Raw genomic sequence first — 24,738 nt, forward strand, 5'->3', positions numbered from 1 at the left:
GCCAACATCACCAAAACAAATGCACTGACGTTGTCATAAAAACAGCTGTATAAGGAAGCTAGTTTAGGTTCATACAGTACTTTTCAAAGCTATTATAATTTTTCAGATACACATATTTTAACATATACTGTATATGCATTTAAAGTATGTATTATTGTTTCAATTTCAATTCACATTTCCAAACAGTCACTAAATTGGCATTTAACTGGTTCACAGAACGGGGGGTGGGGGATTGTTGGAGAAATTCAGGGAGGTGTAGGGAAATCACTGGTCCGCAGGTTCAGCCGATCACAGCTCCACTGGCCACGGTTCGCCACTCCAGGTTGCCGTGGGCGAGGGATGTGCTGGCCGCCACTTCCCCCCACCCACATTGACCTGCAGCAGTGAAACCTGGCCAGTGGGAGCTGCGATTGGCCGAACCTGCGGACACGGCAGGTAAACAAACCGGCCCGGCCCACCAGGGTGCATACCCTGGCGAGCCACGTGCCAAAGGTTGCCAACCCCTGCACTACATTGTTCCTTTGCATTTTCCTGCTCTTGTGAACACTAGACCAATGGCGACCTAGTTGAAGAAAATTATTTATGCCTGTGACCCAATGGTGCTGGAAATGAGGGGTTTGGGGTGTGGGAGGGGCTCAGGGCTGGGGCAGAGGGTTGGGGGTGTGGGGGTGAGGGTTCTGGGTTTGGGGGGGGCTCAGGGCTGGGGCCGAGGCAGAGACGGCTCCAGGGTTTTTGCCGCCCCAAGTGGTGGGGAAAAAAAAAAGCCGCGATCGCGATCGGTGCCTGCTCCACTGCATCACTTTCTTCTTCGGCAGCAATTCGGCGGCAGGTCCTTCCCTCTGAGAGGGACCGAGGGACTGCCGCGGAATTGCTGCCAAACAACCCGACATGCTGCCCCTTCCCCTTGCTGAGCTAGTGCCTGGAGCCAGCCCTGGGTAGGGGGGTTGGGGTGCAGATGGGGGGTGAGGGCTCTGGGCTGGGGGTGCAGGCCGGGTGAGGCTGGGACTGAGGGGCTTGGGGTGTAGGAAGGGGCTCCAGGTTGGGGGTGGCTCAGAGCAGGGGATGGGGGCGTGGGCTTACCTTGGGCGGCTCCCGGTCAGCGGTGCAGCAGGGATGCTAAGGCAGGCTTCCTGCTTGTCCTGGCAACATGGACCACACTGCACCCCGGAAGCGGCCAGCAACAGGTCTGGCTTGGTGGAGGTGCACTAGCGGCTCTGCATGGCTTTTTTCTGCGGGCACCGCCTCCACCAGCTCCTATTGGCTGGTACTGGGTCGCAACCCACAGTTTGAAAACCAGTGCACTAGACAGTGCATGAAGGGGTTTTTGTTTATGGGGTTTTTTTTTTAATGATTTAGAAGTTACTGCTTCAGTTGGCCACCAGGTGGAGCTCTCTCAGAGATTTGAAGCAGGCTTTGGTCTGAGATTGCATATATAGCCCAACTACCACTTGGATCAGAAGAAAATCCTTTTGGCCGGATTTCTCATTTTTGGGCTAATAAACCCTGGGTGCAAAATAAGACATGTTGATAGCAATTGGACTTACTTGCCAAGCTAATGGTGACACTCCACCCCCCAAAGGTAGTATTTTTAAACACCAGAGCAGATTTGCAGTCGGCGACAATGACCTTGAGAGTTCTTGTTACTGTGGTGCACAGTCATCTGGCTCCCATAGAGTTTGTGGCAGTGGTAGACTGTATGGCATGTGTAGGTTACTACCTCTTGTATTTATGCCAAACAGTGTGGTACTCCCTTGAGCTATGTTGTAGTTACAGTCAGTACCAACACATACTTCTGATTGTAATCCCCTTTTGGAAACAGATTCACTGGTATGAGAAAGTCTTCAGACTCTGGATCTATTGTGATTAACTGCAATCAAAGTTTGATGGTACATCTGGGCAGACTATACACAAGACCAGATGACTTCCTTCTGAAGCAGTTTCCTGTTCTTTTTTCTGAGCGCTCCCCGTCCGCTCCCCCCGGATGCCGCGTGACATCATCCCCGACTATAGATCCTGAGTGCTACAGTGACATCCCAAACTGCAGCTCTGGAATACTACCAGTCCAGTATGTACAGGGTGTAAGGCTAAAGTAGCAGGATGGAGTCTTACTGATTAAACACATCTCAGCTCCTGTATGGTTAAGGAGGTTGGAATATGCAGGAAATATACATAAAGACTAATAATATGTGAATTAAAAGAAAGTTGGACCCTGTTTCTTGATACATTTGAACAAAGCAATGCTGAGCTAGCTCAGATAATGCCAGCTTTCCCTTCCACCAGAACGTGCTGCTTTCCCTCCACCCTCCTGCCCTCCTGTCTTTTCTCAATTGTCCTTTGCCTTTTTGTATTTGTTTATGAAAACTAATCACAAAAGCCTCCGCTGTAGCTTTAATACCCTCTGATTTCCCTTTGCTGATTGATAATTGGCTCCTGTGGGCACTGGGCTGAGCCACGGGGGGGCCCCACTGGCCGAGCGAGGCCTAGCTGGCTGCCTTGCTCATGGTCATGAACAGGCAATAGGGGGCGCTTGCGAGCAGTTCGCGTCGCTCTCCCTGATGGAGGAGACGCTCTATCCGGAAGGGAGCATTAGAGTTGCACTTCCGGCCAGGTGTGTTCGGTCACTTCCTGCGCGGCGCGGCGTGGCCAGGCGGCTGGGTGCCCGGAGGGTTCAGTCAGCAGCAAGATGCGAATCGAGAAATGTTACTTCTGCTCCGGGCCCATCTACCCGGGACACGGGCTCATGTTCGTGCGGAATGACTGCAAGGTCGGGGCGGACGCGCGGCCCGGAAGGGGTCCTGCCGAGCGGGTCCCGAGGGGCCGGGCCGGGGGCGCTGCGCATCGCCACACGGGGTTGGTCCAGGCCCGGCCTGCGTTGGGGCCCATGTAGCTGGGGGCAGGGGCAGGCCCGTCTAAGGACCGGCTCTGCTCGGGCGGCGGGCTCGGTTCCAGCCCGTTAAAGCGCAGCCTGGGCTGGCCGTGGCCCCGCAGCCGGGCTGCCCCGACGCCTGCGGGCGCTCCCCGTCCGCTCCCCCCGGATGCCGCGTGCCGAGCGCGCGGTGTTTTGGGGGTGTTGTTCCCACACTCGCACCGGCTCTAGGGGAGCTGCCGCGAGCTACAGAGCCATGGCGCTGCGGTAGCGCAGGCAGCGGTGGCGCAGCTCAGACCTGCGGTTTTCGTGTGCAGACCCCTGAACGCTTTCAGAGGGCGATGCGGGCTGCTTTGAAAACTTAGACACAGTCTGCGCCGCGCCTCCCCCCCCCCCCCCCAGCGGTGCGCAGACGACAGCTTGAAAACCGCTGGCCTAGCCGGATACATACTCGCAGGGTTTAGGATGAGTGTTGGGCATGGCTAAGCCCTAGTATCACTGCCTGTGCTACAATTATACTTGAGCTAGCTCTCCCCAGGAATCACCCCGCCCCCCCGCGCTTCTATTCTAGTTGTTGTCCAAAATTAATTAAGGCAAAATCTTTTCTGCCCAACCAAAATTCAAAGTAATTGTGTGGCAAAATGTAAATATCAGCATTTGCTCCATTGTAAAGACCAGTGTTAGACTAAAAATGCTTGACATATTTAGACCCTGGTTCAGCAAAGCACTTAAGTGTGTGTTTATGTACAGTTTTGAAGTTTAGTAGATGTTTAAGTTCAACTGAAACCATTAGAATTTAGGCATGTGCTTAGGTCCCCTCCCTGCTGAATTGGGGCCTTAAAGTTGAAATTAAGTTCTAAAAAGTAGTTGTTTAGTATCTTTTCTCTGTACCTTGCAAAATTTGACTATTTTTATGTGCAGTTAGAAGTTTATCCTGTAAGGAAGGCACTAGCTCTAGGATTAGGTGACAGGTATAGAAAATTCACAGAACAGTTTTAAGGTTTTGGAGTTATTTTTGCATGTGGTAATTCAATAATCCTGTACCATGCAGTTCTTTGACCATCAGTTCGTTTAAAGGTAATTGCCATATAGATGCATGCATGTTCCCAGCAGCCTGTAACTGAAGATATTGTGAAAACAGAGTAATGTGACTTTGTAAAGTAAAACAAAGTAAAAATAATGATCTAAAACACTAACAAACTATTAATTTGAATGATACCATCATTGCAGAAGATACACTGAGACTTGTATTATTTATCCTGTGCAGTATCTTTCTGTACTGATTTACATGATCTAGTGATACATTAAATTCACTTTGCCAAATCCTATTGAATATAATGGTGCACGCAGACTGTCACGGCAGGATTTTGTGTAATAAAACTGCACTCAGAATTATGCATTTGTTATACATACAACAACAGAAACCTGTTATGCTAACTTAACAAAGATCCATTGAAACAGTATAAGTATCTTACTCATTAGACCAACATTTTATGTTTTAGTAGTAAATATTCTGTATTCATTACTCCGTAAGAAGGTTAATGAACACATATTCCATTAAAATTCTATTCTATGGATTGTAGACATGTTTAGACATGATTTGAAATAACCAAAATGAAGTTTATTTTTCAAAATTATGGAAAGGATACCCTGTAAAGCTTAATAGCTATATTTAAATTGAAATTACCCAAACACACCAGGGCTGTAACACAAGTAACTTGCTGCAAATGCAGCCCCCCGCAACCTCAAAGTGGGGGATGGGCTTTGTCTGGGCTGGTGGGGAAATCTGACAGTGGCTCTCTTAAGGATCCCCCTCCTGAAAGAGGAAAGTGTGATGACAGGGAAGCATCACCTGAGCTGGCAGGTGGGTTTATGTTGCTTAGGTAAGCCATTGGCCTCTGTCCACTTACAGGAGGGTATATAAACCCTGACCCTCCCACCTGAACCTTCTTTCATGCCCAGATTAGCTGCTCCCACCCCTGAGATTAGCAAAGCACCAGTTTTGGTCTGCTGTGGTATTGCGCAAGTTCCTTTTTTGCACTGGGAAGGAATTGCCCCCTCACTACCAGACTGACAAGGGTGGGGCGTGTTTTGTCCCCCCACCCACCCCCCTCGAATGGGCATGAAGAATGCACTGTATTCCTTAATCTCTGGTAAATCCTTCAGGTTCAGACTAAGGCTTGTTAGCTGTTTGGTGTTGTGTAGATTCCATGAAAGCTGACATTTCTATCCTATACTTCGTAACTTTAGTTTCATTGATACTTTTCATTATAAGGAAAAAAATAATGGTCATTTTTTAAATTGGCACTGAATAGTGCCAGTAGAGTAACATAACTAAGATTAACACCAGTTATTTTGGATGGCGTGGGCAATAAATTAATTTGATTGTGGACGTTTTTTCTATTTGTATTTAATCTTTCTTTAGGTCTTTAGGTTCTGCCGATCAAAATGCCACAAAAACTTTAAAAAGAAACGAAATCCCAGAAAGGTCAGATGGACCAAAGCCTTCCGGAAAGCAGCTGGTAAAGAACTAACAGTGGTAAGTACTTGGTGGTATTGTACTACTAAAGGATATAAACACGCTACTATGTGTGTTTAAATCCTGGCCAAGAATAAAAACAGAACATGAACATTAGGCATGTAATACTCCCAAGTGCCATAGCCAGGCAAATCACGGTATGCAAGTGCTTCTGTTACCCCAGAGACAGTCAGAACAATATCAGTTCTTTAAAAATACAGTTTGGTCTTTCAATTTGCTCAGTAATAAAACACAAATATGCAGTATGCTTTTCTTTGAAAGTTTAAAACTCACCATTCTTTAAGGTTAGGATCACCTTGAAATTTGCCTTTCTGATTAGGCTTCTGTATTTTCAGTCTAAATGTGTTGTGCTTTCTTTGAATAATTTATTTAAAAAATAAATAGATATTACCATTATTTTTGTTCGTCATGGCACTCCTAATCATTTAGAAGTCCAAAAGGATTGTCTTATATGTGAAGAATAATGTAGTAGTGGTTGTAGCTTTAAACTTTATGGTCATAAACATGCAGTATCTGTTATAAGAATGGCTAATCTTATCACAGATGATGTTATGAAGTGGCAAAGAACTGCCCATTTTACTTGAATCACTTTTAATCCTAGGACTGTACATTAATTTCAGTTTCAAGATGTTTTGTTCCCAATGTATCAGGTAAATGCCTGAGCTTGCACTCTACTGAGAGTCACAGACATGGAGATTCCTTTAAAATCTGTTAGTTTAAAAAAATCCTCAAACCACACATTCAGCAGTAAAACAAATGGAAATTAGTTTTACAGAGTTTTCTTTTTTTGCGTTTCCGGCTTTCCAGATGTGCAGGGTCCTTGAGGCCCAAAGACTGTGAAAAAGGTTTCTTTTCTATTGCTGAGAGGGATGGGCACCATGGACAACAACATAGTATTTTGCACTTCTGTAGCATCTTTCATCCAGTGCATTCAAAGTATTTTACAAATGCAAATTAAACCTTGCAACATACCTGTAAGTTGAGTATCACCTCCTTTTTACAGAAATCAAATAAAAATGCAGAGTTTTGTTGTTTGGCTTTCAGCAAGTCATTCACTGGCAGATATGAGGGTAGGATGCAGAAGTTCTTAATTTTTCTTGAACATAGGCATTCACAGAGGCCTGATCTACTCAGAACTTTTGTACTGGTATAATTATGGTGGTTAGACACATTTTTTAAACTGATAGTATGGGATAAGCTATACCAATATAACTGCATCCACACTGGCAGGGGAAGAACTGTGTGAGTATAGTTAAAGCAGTACAACTTTTTTGTGTAGACAAGTCCTAATTAAGGAGTGAAATTTTAAAATTACTGCACCTGTTGACTGGGGATGCAAATGACAACAGGATGAGTATATTGGTTGTGTCTGCAAATCAGGTAGTTACACATATACAGCTCTTGTGTCTATAGTACCCACATTTTGAGTGTTTGCTCATGGGGTTGGTTGTGTGAGCAGGTGTCATATCAGAGAAAACTAACAAGCCTACCAGATTGTTCTTAAGCCTGTCATTAAATGCTCTGCTCATCAAGTTCTAGATTTTCAGTGCTTCAGATGCAGCAGTTATGATAATGCAATTTTGATGAACATCTTACTTATGCTTTCCTCAAACTCAAAACTTATTTATTGGAAAAGACTATTTCCCTTGTTTACATTCATTTTAGCAAAAGCATTTTCCCTCTTGTAATATACCTTTTGTTCTGAAGCATCTTTAATTTAATCTGTAGACTATATAGATTTCTCAAGTGTAAGGCAGTTAACTATGTTGATCTTTCTCTAGAAGGAGAGAATTTATAAGAAGAATCTTCCCTCACAAGGATACTTTCATTTCCCAGACATGAAATAGATTTAAAAAAAAAGTTAAAGCATTTCAAGACAGAGTTACTTCCCGGGGAGAAATTGATTAAATATACATACATGGCTAGGACAGTCCTTAAATAGAGGATTACTGGGATTTAGTTAGCTTTTATTAACAGAAAAATAAGGATGCTCAGTACTTTTTTGGTACTGTTAGTGACCTACTGCTGTCTATGTAACTTCCCTGTGGACATTATTGTGCAGTTAACTAAGAGTATGTTTTTTAATGTGGTTGCCAGACATCTTTAGGCAGCCATGTAATAACTGGGCCTTCTGAAGAGTTATGATGTGGTTTTTATACTGTTAAAAACTGATTTAGGAGAGTTTTACCATTGGTTTTTTTTGTTTGTTTGTTTGTTTGTTTTTTTTGAGATCCCTGATCTGATGGAGTAGGAGGAATGGTTAGAAGTTTTTAATTTGTTCTGTTCTCACATTCTCTTAAGCTCCCCACTTAAGATTTTAGGCTTAACAGTATCCTAACAAGCTGATATTATTCTAATTTGTAAAGAAAAGGAAAAACAAAAATTAAAAACAAAACTCAAATATGAGGCCAAGTTACAGTATATTGTAGATCAGTGTTTCCCAAACTTGGGACGGCGCTTGTGTAGGACCCATGGCAGGCTAGGCCAGTTTGTTTACCTGCTGCATCTATAGGTCTGGCCAATCGCAGCTCCCACTGGCCGTGGTTTGCTACTACAGGCCAATGGGGGCTGCTGGAAGCAGCAGCCAGTATGTCCCTCAGCCCGCACTGCTTCCAGCAGCCCCCATTGGCCTGGAGCAGCAAACCACGGCCAGTGGGAGCCGTGATCGGTCGGACCTGTGGACGCAGCAGGTAACAAACTGGCCTGGACCGCAAGGGGCTTTCTCCCTAAACAAGCGGCATCCCAAGTTTGGGAAACACTGTTGTGGATGAAAGCTCTATTTAGATCTAAAGGGTTCCTGTTTTATTAGGGAAAATAAACTGAAAAGAGGTGGCATCATCTACAGCAGGGGTAGGCAACCTATGGCATGCATGCCGAAGGCGGCATGCGAGCTGATTTTCAGTGGCACTCATACTGCCCGGGTCCTGGCCACCGATCTGGGGGGCTCTGCATTTTAATTTAATTTTTAAATAAAGCTTCTTAAACATTTAAAAAGACTTATTTACTTTACGTACCACAATATTTTAGTTTATATATTATAGACTTATAGAAAGAGACCTTCTGAAACATTAAAATGTATTACCGGCACATGAAACCTTAAATTAGAGAGAATAAATGAAGACTCGGCACACCACTTCTGAAAGGTTGTCGCCCCCTGGTCTACAGAGTCATGGGTAGCACCAGAACTACCTATCAAAATCCCATTAAAATATATGTGCTGAATTGAACATTGTCCAATCAGTATATAGCTACTTTTTTTGAGCATCGCAAGCAGTAAATGAATGCTGTTATTAGCTGTAATATAACCAGCAACTGGACAGTGCTGTGTGTGTCTTTTTAGGAGCGCTTCTGGGGTGCTGAGAGGCTTTTGCAGCCGCGTTGTGTTTAGAGGGTGTTCAGATTTCTGGTACTAACACATAATTATTTTCTCTGGGGATTTCTTGCTGCTGTACTTAGACTAGGGGCTGTCTTTCCTTTGAGTGGCATTTGGTCAGCTAGTCTGGGAATACTAGTGAGAAGTTTTTCCTCCAGGAGGATGAGGAAGGAGACTTCCTGAGACATCTGTATAAAACTTGTTGCTATTCTAGTTGGTGTCAGTTAACACTACTCAGAATAATTTAGGACGGAGCAAAATATTTGTCTTTTGCATTTCTCATCCTCTCCCCTTTCAGAGCTTGGGTTGCTCCAGGATTCCTGGTTCAGAATTAAGCTGACCAGATTGTCATTGGAACCTATGTTTAGACTACTGCTTCTGGCACTTCTAACTCCTGACCTAATTGATCGATCTAGTCCAGGTTGTTGCATTTTGATTTCTGAAAATTCCCTTAGCCCAAGTAGAGTGGAGCCATCTAGAACTTTTTCTTCCTCCCTTAAATGTAGTTTGAGGTTAATTCTTGCTTTCAGAATACCAAGAAGCATCACTATGAAAAGTTGCAAATTTCTTTCTAATTTACTTTTCTGCTATTAAAGCTCAGTAACACCATTACAAGGTTTTAGAATCCCAGAATATTTTCTAGGTTTTTCTTGTCTTTTGAAGTGTCTGTAGTCTGACTTGATCGGGTGCTTAATGGAGATCTTATGGCTCCTGCAAAACCACTGGGTTTATGTTCCTTTTTTCTTTTATTGAGAAGTTATTCTTCTAGTTAAAGCATAAAACAGAGTGCGGAGATCTGGATTATCTCTCTGGTTCCATATGGTTGCCATAGATGACCTATATAACCATACCTCTCTTCAGCATCTGTAAAAAGAGGTATTGCATACCTAGCAAGGGTGTTGTGAGCCTTAATTTTTTGCAAAATGTGTTGCAGTTTTTGGCTGAAAGGTGTTATAGGTGAGCAAAGTATTTCTTTTCACTGTTTGGGTGGTAACTGAAAAAACAATGACATGGACAAAACCTTTAAACAGTTACTCTGATCTGCTTATACCCAGAACTAGCTTCACTCAATGTCCTTCTTCCTCCCAACTCCAAAAAACAAAACTCCCTTCCTGCCTCCCAAGCCCCATAGTCTTTCACCCAACGCGTTAATATCTTACTCTTGCTTTTTAAGTTCACCACACAAACATGATTTTTGGCAGAAGGATGTAACATAAATTACATCTATGTAGACAATAAACAATTTAGACTGTTTCTCCAAGCAGTAAGCAGTCTGAGACTGGTTTGGAAAAAGAGTAGGATAGTTACCAATTATGGATGCAGTTCCTGGGTGTTGAGGGTCTGCAGCTCTAGTTGTTAAGAGCCATGGCAAAATGATTTGGCCTTTAGCACTCTGCATTCTGTCTTCTTGCTATTAAGATGTTTATCAAATCAAGATGTTCAAGTACAGAGGCTTTTAAAGGATTGGTATTATCTTTACAGCTGCAGTTCCAGCTAACAGATAAAAAAGGAATTTTGTCTTCCAGTGTCTTTAAAACTGATCTTCAGTAAGATTCTTTTCAATGAAGATTGTGAATGGTGTTAAATTGTGTGAGACCGTTTACAAGTGATGCTTTGGCATTTTTCTGAGAACTATCTGGAAATGAACAAATGATGTATTAGATTCAGTTATACCACTTTTAGACATTTTGTTATGCATGACTACCTGGTGCTGACTCGGCAGAGCTGCTGGCCACTCTGCTCTCCATTCAAACCAAGTTTTCTGTGATTAAAATGGTTACTTGTCCCTCATTAACCAAAAAAAAAAAAAAAGTGAGGGTTATGGCCAATATGTTTGCTGTTTGGAGGGTGGTAGTGATGTAGGGTCCCCAAAATCTCCAGCTCAAAACCATGAATAAACCCTGCCCTACTGATATTTGAGAGGGAGTTCCACAGGGCTCTCTCTTAGCAACAACATGGAGTGGACAGCAGAAGATAGCCCAGCTATTGCCATACTGGGCAGAGATGGTGCTACGGTGCTCTCAGTAGCTGGTCAGTGGTGGAGTTCAACAGGATTAAATGCCACTGATCTCCAGATACTTCATCACTGAGGGTGCAAGGCCAGTGTGGATGACACCCATCCTACATCAAGATACGTAGCGACAGCCATGGGAAGAGTGAGAGGAGAGAACAGGTAGATCCAGAGACAAACAGCCTTGCAGAGATTACTTTGTGAGGGAGGAAGGGGCCTGCTGGGAACTGACCACTCAGAAGAGTTGTGATTGCTGTGGGTAGGATGTGTTAGAACACGGAGAACCTCATCAAACAGTCTGTGTTGGCTGTTCTCCTTCCCTCCGCTTGCAGTCAGTGTCTCCCTTTGAAGCACAGCAGGTGATGTCTGCATAGTTCAGCTCTCATAAGCAAAGGATTCCTCCTTCTATCTGAAGGCAGAGAGGGTTGGCTTAAGCCTCCACATCTCCAAAACGTGGCTGTCCCATTGCAGTGGAGAAGTCAGTGGTTGTGTTTTCAATGAGATGAAGGGAGCAGGGAGCATAAGAGCACAGAGATGTTTGGCTGTGGTTCTCTAGCTCTCTGCAAACAACTCTCTGTGGTGATTAACATATAGAGGGTTAGTGCCCACCTAGCACCTCCTGCCGCATGTTCTCATCGTTAGCTGATTGTAATGATGCTGCCTCTGGCGGGATACAACTTAATTCTTGTTAAGTGTCTTTGTGTGTGAGAGAGATTTCTCTCATGCCTATTCTTTCTCTTCTATCTTCTGTTAAATTAACATAGCATAGGTCAGAGTGCGTAATTCTGCCTCTTAGCCTTATTAACTGCTGCTGCTATGAGAGTCTTCTATAGGTTCTATCCTAGCCATCACAACAGGGCTCTGGGCTTATTCACCTCCTGCCAAGACTCAGCGTTACCTCAGAAAATGATCAATTGAAGAATTGCTGGTCTTCACCCCTGCTTTGGGCATGAAGGACGGGAAAAAGTATTTCTCTCAAAGACCTGACACACAAGTATATTTAAAAATATTAAGTTTAGGATTCAATGATATGTAGCAGAAATTAGTATTGAGAGCTGCTAAGATGTTTTGTATTTAAATTAGTTTGTTATAGGTTTAGAGAAATATCTATAATAGATATTCAGATAAAATGAAGGGAATTTTATGTTGAGATCCTTTAGATTTCTTTTCACAAATGTAAAAAGTAATATGGATAATAACTTTTTTTATGCATTCCTAAAACTGTATTTCCCATTTACTGTATCTAAATGTAAGCTGTACTCACTTTCCTTTTTTTACACAGGATAATTCATTCGAGTTTGAAAAACGTAGAAATGAGCCACTGAAATACCAGAGAGAGCTATGGAGCAAAACTGGTAAGTCACTTTAGGAAATGCCAGCTTTTCTAGAAGACTAGCTGGGAATAAGATCTTCTTCTCATGTACAGTTGCCAGAAGACTTTAAATCTTGATCATATTTATAATTAGTCTTTTGTAAATACTAGAAACCTGAAAAGAGATTTATTTTTAAGTGTGCCCCAGAGTAGAACAGGAATGTCTGCTCTGCCTCCCAGCTGCACATCATTGAAATGAAATGGGTTAGTCTTGGTAGTCTCATACAAAAAGCAAATTTAATTTTGCATTATAATCTAGATAGACCTGTCCCTTATGATTGCTGCCTTTTATGGTAAATGAGTTCACATTTTTTTTCCACTTGTAAAAAGGGCAATATCAGACTTGATAGGGACTACTCAACACAAACCAGGATTCTACTCGGATTACAGATATACTTTTTTTCTGCTTCCATTTCTACAAAACCATAGTAATAGAATATCTGATTATCTTATCAGTTTATAATGATAGTGCTCAGTTATCAGCTGTAATCATAAACTGCAATATTTGCCTTTAAATCATTGTCATTCACAGCATTTTCACTACAAAAGTTATAGGTATATAACTCTGCAGTAAAACACATTCTTCTGTTTGAAACTTGATGTCTGAGGCTTTCTGAATACCTAATTTCAGAGCAATCTGATAAATTGACTTTTATACACACAACACTTCTTTAAAATGCTTTTACTGATGTTCCAATGACTTCTGTATGTGTTTGTGTTCTTAAAACCAGCTTAGATTTTTTTAAATGAAATCTGGAAAGCAAGTAATGTGTAACACCTGAAGTAGTTAATACTTTTCATTCTTAGGCATTTTTAATACATATTGCACAAGTTCCAAATACATAGTTACACAATAGATCACCATAGCGCTAAAGATTTTTAGCTTTCTACCAGAAATGTTCTTGTCCTTGTTAGTTTCTTAAAACAAACAATTTGATCAAAAGACTTTGCCAGGAATGCCAATAAAAAGCCAGAAGATTAAGAAGATTGAACAGCCCCTATTGCATTTGAGGGAGAAGTATGATGGTGGGAATTAAAAATTGAGTACCACTCTAAAAACTCTGATTTGGTCTGTGTTCAGCATTTTCTCACAATCGTATTGTTAGAAGCACAGGATGTACCATACAAATCAGACCATTGATCTTTCATGTTCACTGACCTGTCTCTGACTGGCTAATACCTGAGCCGTCAGATAGAAGTGAAGAAAAACCCATCATGCATTGGTCTAATTGTTTATTTATGTGCATATGAAAAAAAACTTCATTCCTGCAGCAGTCAGATGTCAAATCTCATGCTTCAGGGTGATTATCCTTAGCTGTGAACCTACACAAGTTGTTAGTAAAATTGTCCAGACCTTTTAAAATTTAGATAAATTATTTAACGCTTTGCTCCTGTAATGGTGCAATGTTAAGTAAACATTTTTTTAAAAATTAATATTAAGTTTTGTTAAGACTAAAATAGCTAATTTTGCAATTGTTTCAACAACAAAATAGTAAATAGTTGAAGAGCATAGTAATTCAAAAATATGCTGTTCCTTTTTCAAAAAAGTCGTAACTGCTGGGACTGCTTCATTTCCTAATGACTCACCTTCAGTGTTTCCACAACTATAGTTAGGTTCCTGTGTAAGTGTGTATTACATCTTTGCTAGTAGGTACCTAACATTCAGTCTGTTTACAGAAGTAGTCCATTTTTTTCAATAAAAAATTTCTACTCCCAACAGCAAGGAATTGATGAGTTTGTTTAAAAAATGTCACGTTACTTTTACTTGTCACGTACAACATGATCTCAAAGTGATACTTAGGTTGTCTTTGCACTGTTTACATTAAAAAAAAATGTGTGTTGATGTGACAGCATATTTGCTCTGTGGAGTTTGTTGGTACACCTGTTCTGCCTACTCAATTTACAGCACCGTCAATCGAGCCCTAGGTTTGATTGAGTAGTCATTTGTAAATCTCATCAATTATAGGCAAGAGATTTAGGAACGGAAGGAGAGCATATCTTACTGGAATTATGCATCTGTAACCTTGGATTAACCTGATCTTCCTTATATTGTTTTTTTGTTTCACATCACTGTTCAAACAAGTTCAAATTTTTTGGGCAGTCAGACTGTGGGCAGGCACTGGGTTTCACTTAGTCCTTATTTTTTGAATAACTGTTAAAGCAGTGCGTCTCAGACTTCTTTTTTGTGGACCACTTGATTGTTGAGGGTCTCAGCGGACCATTTAATAATCTTTCCAAATGTTGTTTGTGCCGTTAGCTAACTATTGTAAAGCACTTTGGATAAAAGCACTATATAAAAAAAAATCAACTTTTTTTGTTCTACAAATAAAAGCACATAATTCATATTTTAATATCAGTAGTCTTACCTTTATAATGTGATGGATGTGCCCTTTCTCCCCCTCTGCGGCATCCCTTGAACTGGGGCTCGGAAGGGTTGGGGAGGAGGGTCTCTCCCTTTCTCCCTCCGCTGTGGCAAACCCCAGGCTGGGGCTGAGAAGAAAGGGGGTCTCTCCCCTGCCACACCAGCTGCTGAGCTGATGCTGGGAAGGAAGGCCATCTCTCCCCAGCAACCGCAGCCCTGGAGCTGGGGAAAGTCACCTCTTTCTCTGGCCGCTGCAGCCCTGCACATACCAAATTCCCCCCCACCCACTCTTCTCACCTCTCTACCCCATCACACCTACCCCCAATTCCCCCAAGACCACTATCTCACCTTACATGTGCGTCTTCTCCAGGGTCTAGGCACCTAATTAGTGGAGCCATGCCTGCCTTCATTCTCTTGTGTGCGTCAGCCCAGGTGCACACCTTGGAACTATCTGCAGACCACCTGAATGGAGCTCACTCGTCCGCGGACCACAGTTTGAGAACCTCTGTTAGGGAATCAGAGTATAGAATCGAACTGCATTCTTAACCATTATATTAGTGTTTAAGTGATTCTGTCTCCTGCTCTCTTTTAAAGCTGTGCTGTCCTGTTCTTTTGATCCCATTGATTCTGTACTAGTTTGCTATATTTTGTTTCAGTCATGATGAATTTTGTGGCATGTGAGACCATCATTCATTTTTAAGTTAGGAAGAAGTATTATTAAGGGGAAAAGGATAATGACATTTGGATAATGGTGAACTGGAAACAAAAGTCGTCCATTGTGAAAAATGATGGTAGGGATAAGAGAGAGATTGTATAGACAAAGTGGAAGCTTGAACTGAAATTTAAAAGTAAAATTGATGATAATTTCTAGCTACAGAATAGTATCCGTACATTGCAAGGAGAACTTCTCTGGTATAATCATTAGATGTTTCTTTTATTCTAGGTTCAGTGCATATTAAAGAACACATTATAGTAAAATGTACCTTTAAAACAGTACTAGTTAAATTGTTTCAGGATGTTAATTCGATTATCAAACACACAAGTTTAAAAATATTTAAAAACTCTATTTTGTTTCAGTTGATGCAATGAAGAGAGTGGAAGAGATCAAACAAAAACGCCAAGCTAAATTTATCATGAACAGGTGAGAAGGATTTTCAGTAGCACTTAGGAAATCCCAATCAGGTTCTGGGCTGCATCATGCTGTACAGGCATGTGGCAAAGAGATGGCCTTGCTCCATGGAGATGATGCTCACAAATTTTGAATGGCTGGTTGCTCCTGACACACAAACAGTAGTGCATGTATTACTAATTTATTATGTGTAGCACCATAGCACACAGGAGAGTCAAGGACCATTATGCTAGGCATTTCAGTAACACAACAAAACAATCCCTGCCCCAAGGAGTTTACAAGCTGCTTAAGACAACAGACAGCAGATGGAAACAGACTGGGAAGTACAAGAAAATAATACAATATTGGTCAGCGTGGTAACACATTAGAAAGCTTGAGAAATGAGTCTACATAATGCTAACTGTTCAAGGGAAAGGCGATCTTGCCAAACATTAGGAGCTGTATTCTGATATTTGGAGGAAGGTGGTTGAAGACTTGTATGTAATTTGAGGTTTCCAAAATCTGAATAAACTTCTCATAGTTTAAAACTTTCTTTGTCATCCCATTGCACCAGTATTTATTGGATTCTGTTTTAGTTGTAACTACCACTATAATTCCCTAGTGGACTCAGAGAGAGGTGAAATTTCACTAAGATGTAATACACCTGATTAAGGCTACGATTTAGTCATGGGTGTTTGTAGTAAAAGTCATGGACAGGTCACAGGCAATAAACAACAATTCATAGCCTGTGACCTGTGCATGACTTGTACTATATACACCTAACTAAACCTTAGTGGAGGAGAGGGCCACTGCTCTGAGAGGTTGGAGGGGGGCTGCTGCTCTGGGGATGGGCCAATGGCACTGGCTGCCAGGGGCAACTGAGTAGTGGCTGCCCCTGCTGCCCCCAAGGCCGTCCAGCACCTGCAGCTCCCACAGCCTCCAGGACTGCTGTTCAGTGGCTAGTGTGGCTATCCCTTGGGCCACCTGAGCAGCTGCTTGGGCAGCCCTGGGGTCAATCACACCAGCTACTGCAGAAGTCATGGAGGTCAGGGAAAGTCACGGAATCCGTGACTTCCGCAAATTCCGTGACAGACACCAAGCCCTACACATGATGTATATACATTTATTTAAAAGAAAAAAGTTAAGCTTTAGTGTATATAATCTCACAAATAATAATCCCCTTTATTTTTCTCAGACTAAAGAAGAGCAAAGAGCTGCAGAAGGCACAAGACATCAAAGAAGTCAAGCAAAACATACACCTTGTTAGGGCTCCACATGCAGGTAAGAACTGGATTTATTGAATTCTTGTTTGGATAGTTCATGTATAAATAATTATACATTATTTTGAGCCACATCCATCATTTAATGAGCCAGATACAATCCCCTACTTTCTCCTTCCCCGCCCCCCCCCAACCATCCTCCCCCATCTGTCCTTCACCCATGGCAGGCAGATTCCATCAGTGTCTGTTACTTATTCAAATTCTACAGTATCAAAATAATGAGCTGACCTTGTTATGTGTCTGGTCTCCATGATATTACATTCAGTCATTGGCACACATTGAATTATACTATAGTTACTACATCTTTACAGTGTCAGACTTCTTGAAATGTTGGACTCAATAGCAAATAATCCCATCCGAGAAAGTGACATTTTATAATTCAGTTGTTTGCAGTGTTGTGGCCATGTTGGTCCCAGGACATGAGAGACACAAGGTGGGTGAGGTGTTTATCTTTTACTGAACGTCACTCATCTTGTGTCTTTCATTCTATTATTGAGTGTTTGTAATATGACATCACAAATGTTTATTAAACTTAATATGTTACAGCTAGTTAACAGCCTATTTTTGAATTATCTAGTTAATATTAACCAAAATGTATCTGAAGAATGCACAGATACGAATTTATATTCTCCATTACTGAGCAAAGTTTACATTTCTCTTGGTTCCAGTTGAGTTACAGTTGGAAAAATCTGTTCCTCTCACCTGGTTTTCTGCTGGTCCAAAATTCTTTACTACAAATACTAGGTTATGCATTAAAAGGTATTGGTAAAATAGATTGTGTAGACATTCTTATTTGTGAAATTTGTTTCATTCTTAAATGTTCTTTGTAGGATATGTTTTCAGATGATCTCCATCTTTTGCATGTATTTAGGCACACAACTATCCTTATACAAAATGGAGATCAGCTGAAAATTTATCTATTAATGCCTTGAAAAAATTATTAGTACATTGATCTTGGTGGATGTTGATACATTATAAAATACTATTATATTTTAAATTTCCTTATTTTATATGGTTGTTAATATAGTCCATTGCAGCATATTGTCTATAATATTGTAGATCTGATGTGTGGTGCTAACAGGTGGGCAGTGTAAAAGAGCGGTGTGCTTTTGCCTACGCTTCACTCTGCTTTGATCCTCCCTCGATGTACTTTTTGCTGGGACGGTTCTTCTCAGCAGAGCCTCTCAGTTTTGCTCCCTTTACCAAAGGAGTGGTTCATGCTGCTGCACGAAGTTCTGATCGATACTGCCAACTGGCGAAAGTCCATGGTACTAGATGAGACAAATGTTCAGTGTATTATACAAAAGTGAAGCTGATTTTAGTTGTTGCATTAAAGTAATGACAGCTCTGCTTTTTGTTAAAACCTCTTTGTCGGTATGGCTAGCTGATAACAAATGTGTTAACTTGATTGCTGTAATTTGAGAATTCTCTCTAGACAATTTTTGTTAAATAAAATTATATTCAGTTAAAATATTTGTTTTTTCTTTTCTTTTTTGAAGGCAAAGCAAAACGGCTGGAGGAGAAAATGGTACAGAAACTGCAAGAGGATGTAGCTATGGAAGAAGAGTCCTGAAAACCTTGTCGTTTTTTTCCTTCTATTTTTACCTCCTCAACTTACCATTTTTTTTGATTCTCTAGAGTTCTGACTTGTGCATTACTGATTCATTTGATATTTGTTCATTGAAATGAAAGGTTATTAAACACACCCTAGATGCACTGTGTGTGTGTGTGTGTGTGTGTGTGTGTGTGTGTGTGTGTGAGAAGCACTAATAATTCAAGGTATAATTGGCTTCAGTGGAAGTTTTCCTCAGTAGATTTTGGCCCAAGGCTTTTCTAATTTGGTATGCCATACCCCTCCAGTAGTGGGTAAATTGCACCTTTGCACCTACAAGGGATGGCAGAATCACATTTTATCTATATTTACTGCAGTGGAGCATTAGCTTTTTACTGTATCCCACTAGGGGGAAAATAGACTGCTTAAAATGTAACAACTGAAAGTGTTTTTGTGTGTTTTTTCCTTCCATATTTAAAAGAACTCTTCTTGATTTAGTATAATCTATTAGAGCAGCTAACATGGATGCAAGTTTTGCTGTTGTTTGGAGAAGGCTGCTGATAGAATAGTGGCTTCCAGTTTGGAGACTGGAACCATCACCTGTATAGCCACTGGAACTTGAATCTATGCCACAAAACCAGGCTAGTTCAAACATGTAATAAATCTAACTTTTTTACCATGTATAATGTAACTTAACGCTTTTGTAATTATGTTGACAGAAAAGTTGTTTTAAAGTATAGGTATGTTGCATATTCATAGTAGTATTTTCTTCATCCAAAGTGTTATCAGTGTTGCACTCAGATAAATAACTTTCAATGAACAACTGTTTATCTGCACCAGGGTTTCTCAAACAGGGTTTGCCAATTGTGTAGGGAAAGCCCCTGGCGGGCCGGGCCGGTGTATTTACCTGCCCCGTCCACAGGTCTGGCTGATCGCGGGTCCCATTGGCCACTTCCAGCAGCTCCCGTTGGCCCAGAGCCACGATCGGCCGGACCTGCGGACGGGGCAAGTAAATACACCGGCCCGGCCCGGCCTGCCAGGGGCTTTCCCTACACAAGCGGTGACCCTTGTCTGAGAAACCCTGATGTACACCATGATTAGGGAAGCCTTTCAAAAACACTTTAAGTATTATTTACTCTCTTGTCACTGCTAATTACACTGAAAAATCATAATTTGCAGTTTCATTCCTGATATGAATAGGAGGTAAATTCAATTGGAAAACTACCTTATTTCAAAAATGTATGTACCTGTATGCTGTTTGTTTCAAATTAAAATAGAATTACAGTTCGTACATTCAAAAAGAGACTGTGAGAAAAACTGATGTGCATGGATTAAAAAATGTAGATCCACTTGAATTAAATGTCAGTTTAGAATATTCTAAACACTAACACAACTGCTGTTAAAACATATTTAAAATTATGTAAGTAACAATTACAGGAGTTTAGGACACGAAGGTAAAGTTTAATTGTAAGATCTGCTAAGTGTGATACATAGTGGCCACATAAACATGATGATCAGTGTTTGGCTGACTGATATGAATTGTATTTGCAGTGTAAGTGTTAACTTTTAATACTGTCTCAAAATCATTTGACAGATTAGCCAGAAACGTATGCTGATAGGGTGAAATCAGTTAGATGCTAATATACACTCCTGAATGAAGATGAGAGCTTAAACTCCACCAAGGTAGAGAATATTTTCTCTTTGAAAGGTACCAATGTGTCCATTTTTGAGCACTGTGCACATGCAAATTAAATATCCCTTTATATATGTTTAGAGCTTTAAAATGCTGCATTTCTGATATCTTTGCCCTATGTCAAATAAGAAATTAAGCAGCTTATGTATGTTTGGGGCAACAAAATAGTGAACATAATCAAATATGTTAAAATTGTAAGCTGTAATTTGATGCCTGATCTAAAGTATATACTAATAAAGGGATTCCAGTTACACAAAAATACACTGACCCTGGACTCATCTACTTGGGAAATCTTACAGAAACTTGCAGGAAAAGACTGAGAAAACTGGATGCTGTTGTTTTGAGAGGAAAAAGCTCTGCTTTATGAGGTTTTTATTCACTCTTTTTTTTCCAAAAATCTTGTAAATAAGACTAGGCCTTGCTAAAGCTATTGTCATTAGTGATTTTTCTCTTAGAAAGTTTGCTTTTGTGATTGAGTCTGGAGAAAGGTAATTTAATACTGGGCTGAAGATGATGGAATTTCTTCCCAAGATGACAGGTTCTGCAAGGACTCTGGCTGCAGTCACTGCAAGAGCCTCAAGGGCTCTGGTAAGTCCTAGTTATAAACAAGAAAAGGATTTAAACCCTATCTTGTCTGGTACAGCAACACTTAAAGCAGAGATTCATTTTATTAGTTGGATTACAGATCTGTGACTATTTCTGTACTGTTTTTAAAAAAGGAAATTCTGATTTCTCTTTAGACATACAAACTAAGCTAGTTTTCTGTGCGCCAGACTTTAGTTTTTCAATTTGATATCTGCCATAAGAGTGAACTTGCACTAGAAAGAATTGTTAAAAGAAAAAGAACATTGCAGGTTAGATGTAATACTTTACTTACTGTAACACTGTAGAGCTTAATTTTATGGAGTATTTCTTGCAACCTGGACCTAATTCTTGATGGATGGATGGTATGGAGTTTTTTCAGGGTGCACTTAAGCTCAGATTTTTCTTCCTTCCTGTTCAGGTATAAAAAACATCTGAAAATGGAACTAGTGTAGTTCTGTGCTGGGAGTGAAGGGGCAGGTGCTAGGAGCTCCTGCTGTTGCACAGGGGTTCCCAATATAGCAGTGTGCAGCAGCAGTTTAGGGGCAGTCCAACCTTATATGTGGTGCGTTAGAGCAGAGGACTTTTTTAGACTTTAAATTCTGCTTTAGCTCTGTGCATTGGGGAAGTTGATTCTCCCACTCCCTTTTCACTTTCCCTCAGATGCTTGAGGGCAAGTTTAGTACCTTACTGAATACAATTTTAGATTCCAAAAGGATACATTTCTGAAAGCCGCCTCTCTCCCCCGCTCCCGGCATCCTAAACTCCAGATATCTGAACACACTGGTGTAAATTAATTAAATAATGGTATTGCCAGGGTTCTGTAGGCAAATACAGCATGTGTATTCGGAAATAGCTTACACAGTTTGCAGGGTAGAGCCTGCTTTAATGAGAGAATATAAGGTAGAACACTGGGCTCAATCTTTTTTTTTAAGTGCTCATGGGTAAGGCTACATTTTAATGATAGGCATTTGTTGTAAAAGTCATGGACAGGTCATTGGCAGTAAACAAAAATTCACGGCCTGTGACGTGTCCGTGACTTGTGCTATATACCTCTGACTAAATTGGGGGAGGGGACCTCCTGGGGGTGCCACGGGTTTTCGTGGGGAGTGGCCCGGGGGGGGCGCACTGTGGTTGCTGGTGGGGGGCAGCCTGGTGGTGCTGCGGTGCTGCACCTCTGACAATCTCGCAGCCTTACTCATGGGTCTCAGTGTCCATGATCATTTCCCACATCTCGTGTATAGCATCTGTTTTCCCAATTTTAAATAATTTACCCATATTTTTTCATCCATGTTAAACCAACAATCAAATTCTCTCTTGGAATTTAGGCACTGGTTTGCTCAAAGTACTTCATCAATCAGAGTTATATTCCTGGAAGGATGATTGCCTCCAAAATACAGTGTTAGATGATTTAATCGTACTTGTATGTATAGCCAATTTCTTATGCAAAGATTCTTAAAAGCATACATTTTAAAATAAAACATATGCTTTAATATTGCACTCTGTGCAAGAATTTTTCTCTCAAACTTGACTGTATTAAAAATTCACTTTTTTTACCCAATAAACCCCAACTCACTAAAGTAGATTTACAGCTCAAGCTATGTCTAATGCTACTATATAGAACAGGGGTCGGCAACCTTTCAGAAGTGGTGTGCCGAGTCTTCATTTATTTATTCTAATTTAAGGTTTCGTCTGCCAGTAATACATTTTGATGATTTTAGAAGGTTTCTTTCTATAAGTCTATAATATATAACTAAACTATTGTTCTATGTAAAGTAAATAAGGTTTTTAAAATGTTTAAGAAGCTTCACTTAAAATTAAATTAAAATGCAGAGCCCCCGGACTGGTGGCCAGGACCTGGGCATTGTGAGTGCCACTGAAAATCAGCTTGCGTGCCGCAGCTCTACCCCTGATATAGAATGAAAGAAAAAAGAGTTTCAAAATGATTCATACACTAGGAATAAATTAATTTTTCTGATAATATTACAAAGCTAGTTCCTGACTGTAGTGTTATATGATACCAGCTGTAACAGCAAAATTATATTTAATTTTTTGCATGTTCTTATGGCTTGCAAATAAAGGGCCAAGTATTTAAATGGACACATGCAAAAATTGTGCACATGCACTGTTGCATGTTCCAATTTAGAGAGACAAATAGCCTAATTTGTGCTTATAAATCAGTTTGTGCATTGTAAGGGCAAATCTGGCATCTGCCAGAGGGAACGCATTTTGTGCACATACTTTTGAATATTTGTTCCTAAAAGGATTCCATTAAGCAATGAGTAGCATTTACGCTGGGATTGGGAGTCATGAATTATTGGATTCTAATTCTATCGCTAATTTCACCATTGATTTGGACAAAATTACTTTTTCCTCTTTGCCTCAGTTTCCCCAACTCTGAAATCTGTGTACTTTCTGTGCCATTTATCGCCATAATATGAGTGTCATGATCATCAATGAAGTGGATTATTTCCCTATTTCACAATCATGTTGTGGGAATTGTTTGTATAGAGCTATGAGGATGTGAAGTCTAAATGCTAAGTCTAAATGGGAGTGAATATGAAAGTTGTAAGGTGGATAAGGAACTGGTTAAAGGGGAGACTCCAGAGGGTCGTATTGAAAGGTGAACTGTCGGACTGGAAGGAGGTCACCAGTGGAGTCCCTCAAGGATCGGTCTTGGGACCGATCTTATTTAACCTTTTTATTACTGACCTTGGCACAAAGAGCGGGAATGTGCTAATAAAGTTCGCGGATGACACGAAGCTGGGGGGTATTGCTAACACTGAGAAGGACAGGGATACTATTCAAGAAGATCTGAACCACCTTGTAAACTGGAGTAATAGAAATAGGATGAAATACAATAGTGAAAAGTGCAAGGTCATGCATTTAGGAATTAATAATAAGAATTTTGGATATACGTTGGGGGCGCATCAGTTGGAAACGACGGAGGAAGAGAAGGACCTTGGGGTACTGGTTGATAGCAGGATGACTATGAGTCGCCAATGTGATACGGCTGTTAAAAAAGCAAATGCGATTTTGGGATGCATCAGGCGGGGTATTTCTTGCAAGGATAAGGAGGTGTTAGTACCGTTGTATACGGCGTTGGTGAGACCCCATCTGGAATACTGTGTGCAGTTCTGGTGTCCCATGTTCAAGAAGGATGAATTCAAACTGGAACAGGTTCAGAGACGGGCTACGAGGATGATCCGAGGAATGGAAAAACTGCCTTATGAAAGGAGACTCAAAGAGCTTGGCTTGTTTAGCCTGGCCAAAAGAAGGCTGAGGGGGGATATGCTCGCCCTATATAAATATATCAAGGGGGTTAACGTTAGGGAGGGAGAGGAATTATTTAAGTTTAGTACTAATGTAGCCACGAGGACGAATGGGTATAAACTGGATATTAGGAAGTTTAGACTTGAAATTAGACGAAGGTTTCTGACCATTAGGGGAGTGAAGTTCTGGAATAGCCTTCCGAGGGAAGTAGTAGGGGCAAAAGACTTTCCTGGCTTTAAGACAAAGCTTGATAAGTATATGGAGGGGATGTTATGATAGGATCGTCAATTTGGGCAATTGATCTTGAATTACCACCAGACAGGTCTGCTCAATGGTCTGCGGGGAGATGTTGCATGCGATGGGTACTGAGTTGCTGCAGAGAACTCCTTCTTGGGTGCTGGCTGGTGACTCTTGCCCACATGCTCAGGGTTTAGCTGATCGCCATATTTGGGGTCGGGAAGGAATTTTCCTCCAGGGCGGATTGGCAGGTGCCCTGGAGGTTTTTCGCCTTCCCCTGCAGCGTGGGGCACGGGTCGCTTGATGGTGATGTCTCTGCAGCTTGAGGTCTTCAAACCATTTTTGAGGATTTCAATAACTCGGTCCTGGGATAGGGGTTGTATAAAATTGGATGGGTGGGGTTCTGTGGCCTGCCTTGTGCAGGAGGTCAGACTAGATGATCAGATTGGTCCCTTCTGACCTATGAGTCTATGAGTCTATGAGTTTCATT

The 24,738-nt window shown here is 41.2% G+C and overlaps 1 protein-coding gene across 2 annotated transcripts in view; it reads left to right on the forward strand.

The window, feature by feature from the left end:
• Nucleotides 1-2,609: 2,609 nt before the first annotated feature.
• The window catches only part of RSL24D1 (ribosomal L24 domain containing 1), a 922,223-nt gene continuing 900,094 nt past the window's right edge, over nucleotides 2,610-24,738 (forward strand). The window contains exons 1-6 of one of the 2 annotated variants that reach the window (XR_007776395.1): nucleotides 2,610-2,764; nucleotides 5,292-5,405; nucleotides 12,072-12,144; nucleotides 15,601-15,664; nucleotides 16,827-16,912; nucleotides 18,411-18,550. Coding sequence is in view for 1 of the 2 variants with exons in the window: in XM_050968683.1 (XP_050824640.1) it covers nucleotides 2,684-2,764; nucleotides 5,292-5,405; nucleotides 12,072-12,144; nucleotides 15,601-15,664; nucleotides 16,827-16,912; nucleotides 18,411-18,484 (492 nt within the window). In the remaining variant the exon portion in view is untranslated. Of the gene's footprint in view, nucleotides 2,765-5,291; nucleotides 5,406-12,071; nucleotides 12,145-15,600; nucleotides 15,665-16,826; nucleotides 16,913-18,410; nucleotides 18,642-24,738 lie in introns of those variants that run through there. The other variant, XM_050968683.1, reaches the window with a different exon arrangement.

The sequence above is a fragment of the Gopherus flavomarginatus genome, chromosome 9 (genome assembly GCF_025201925.1).
Source record: "Gopherus flavomarginatus isolate rGopFla2 chromosome 9, rGopFla2.mat.asm, whole genome shotgun sequence".
Classification (NCBI taxonomy): domain Eukaryota; kingdom Metazoa; phylum Chordata; order Testudines; family Testudinidae; genus Gopherus; species Gopherus flavomarginatus.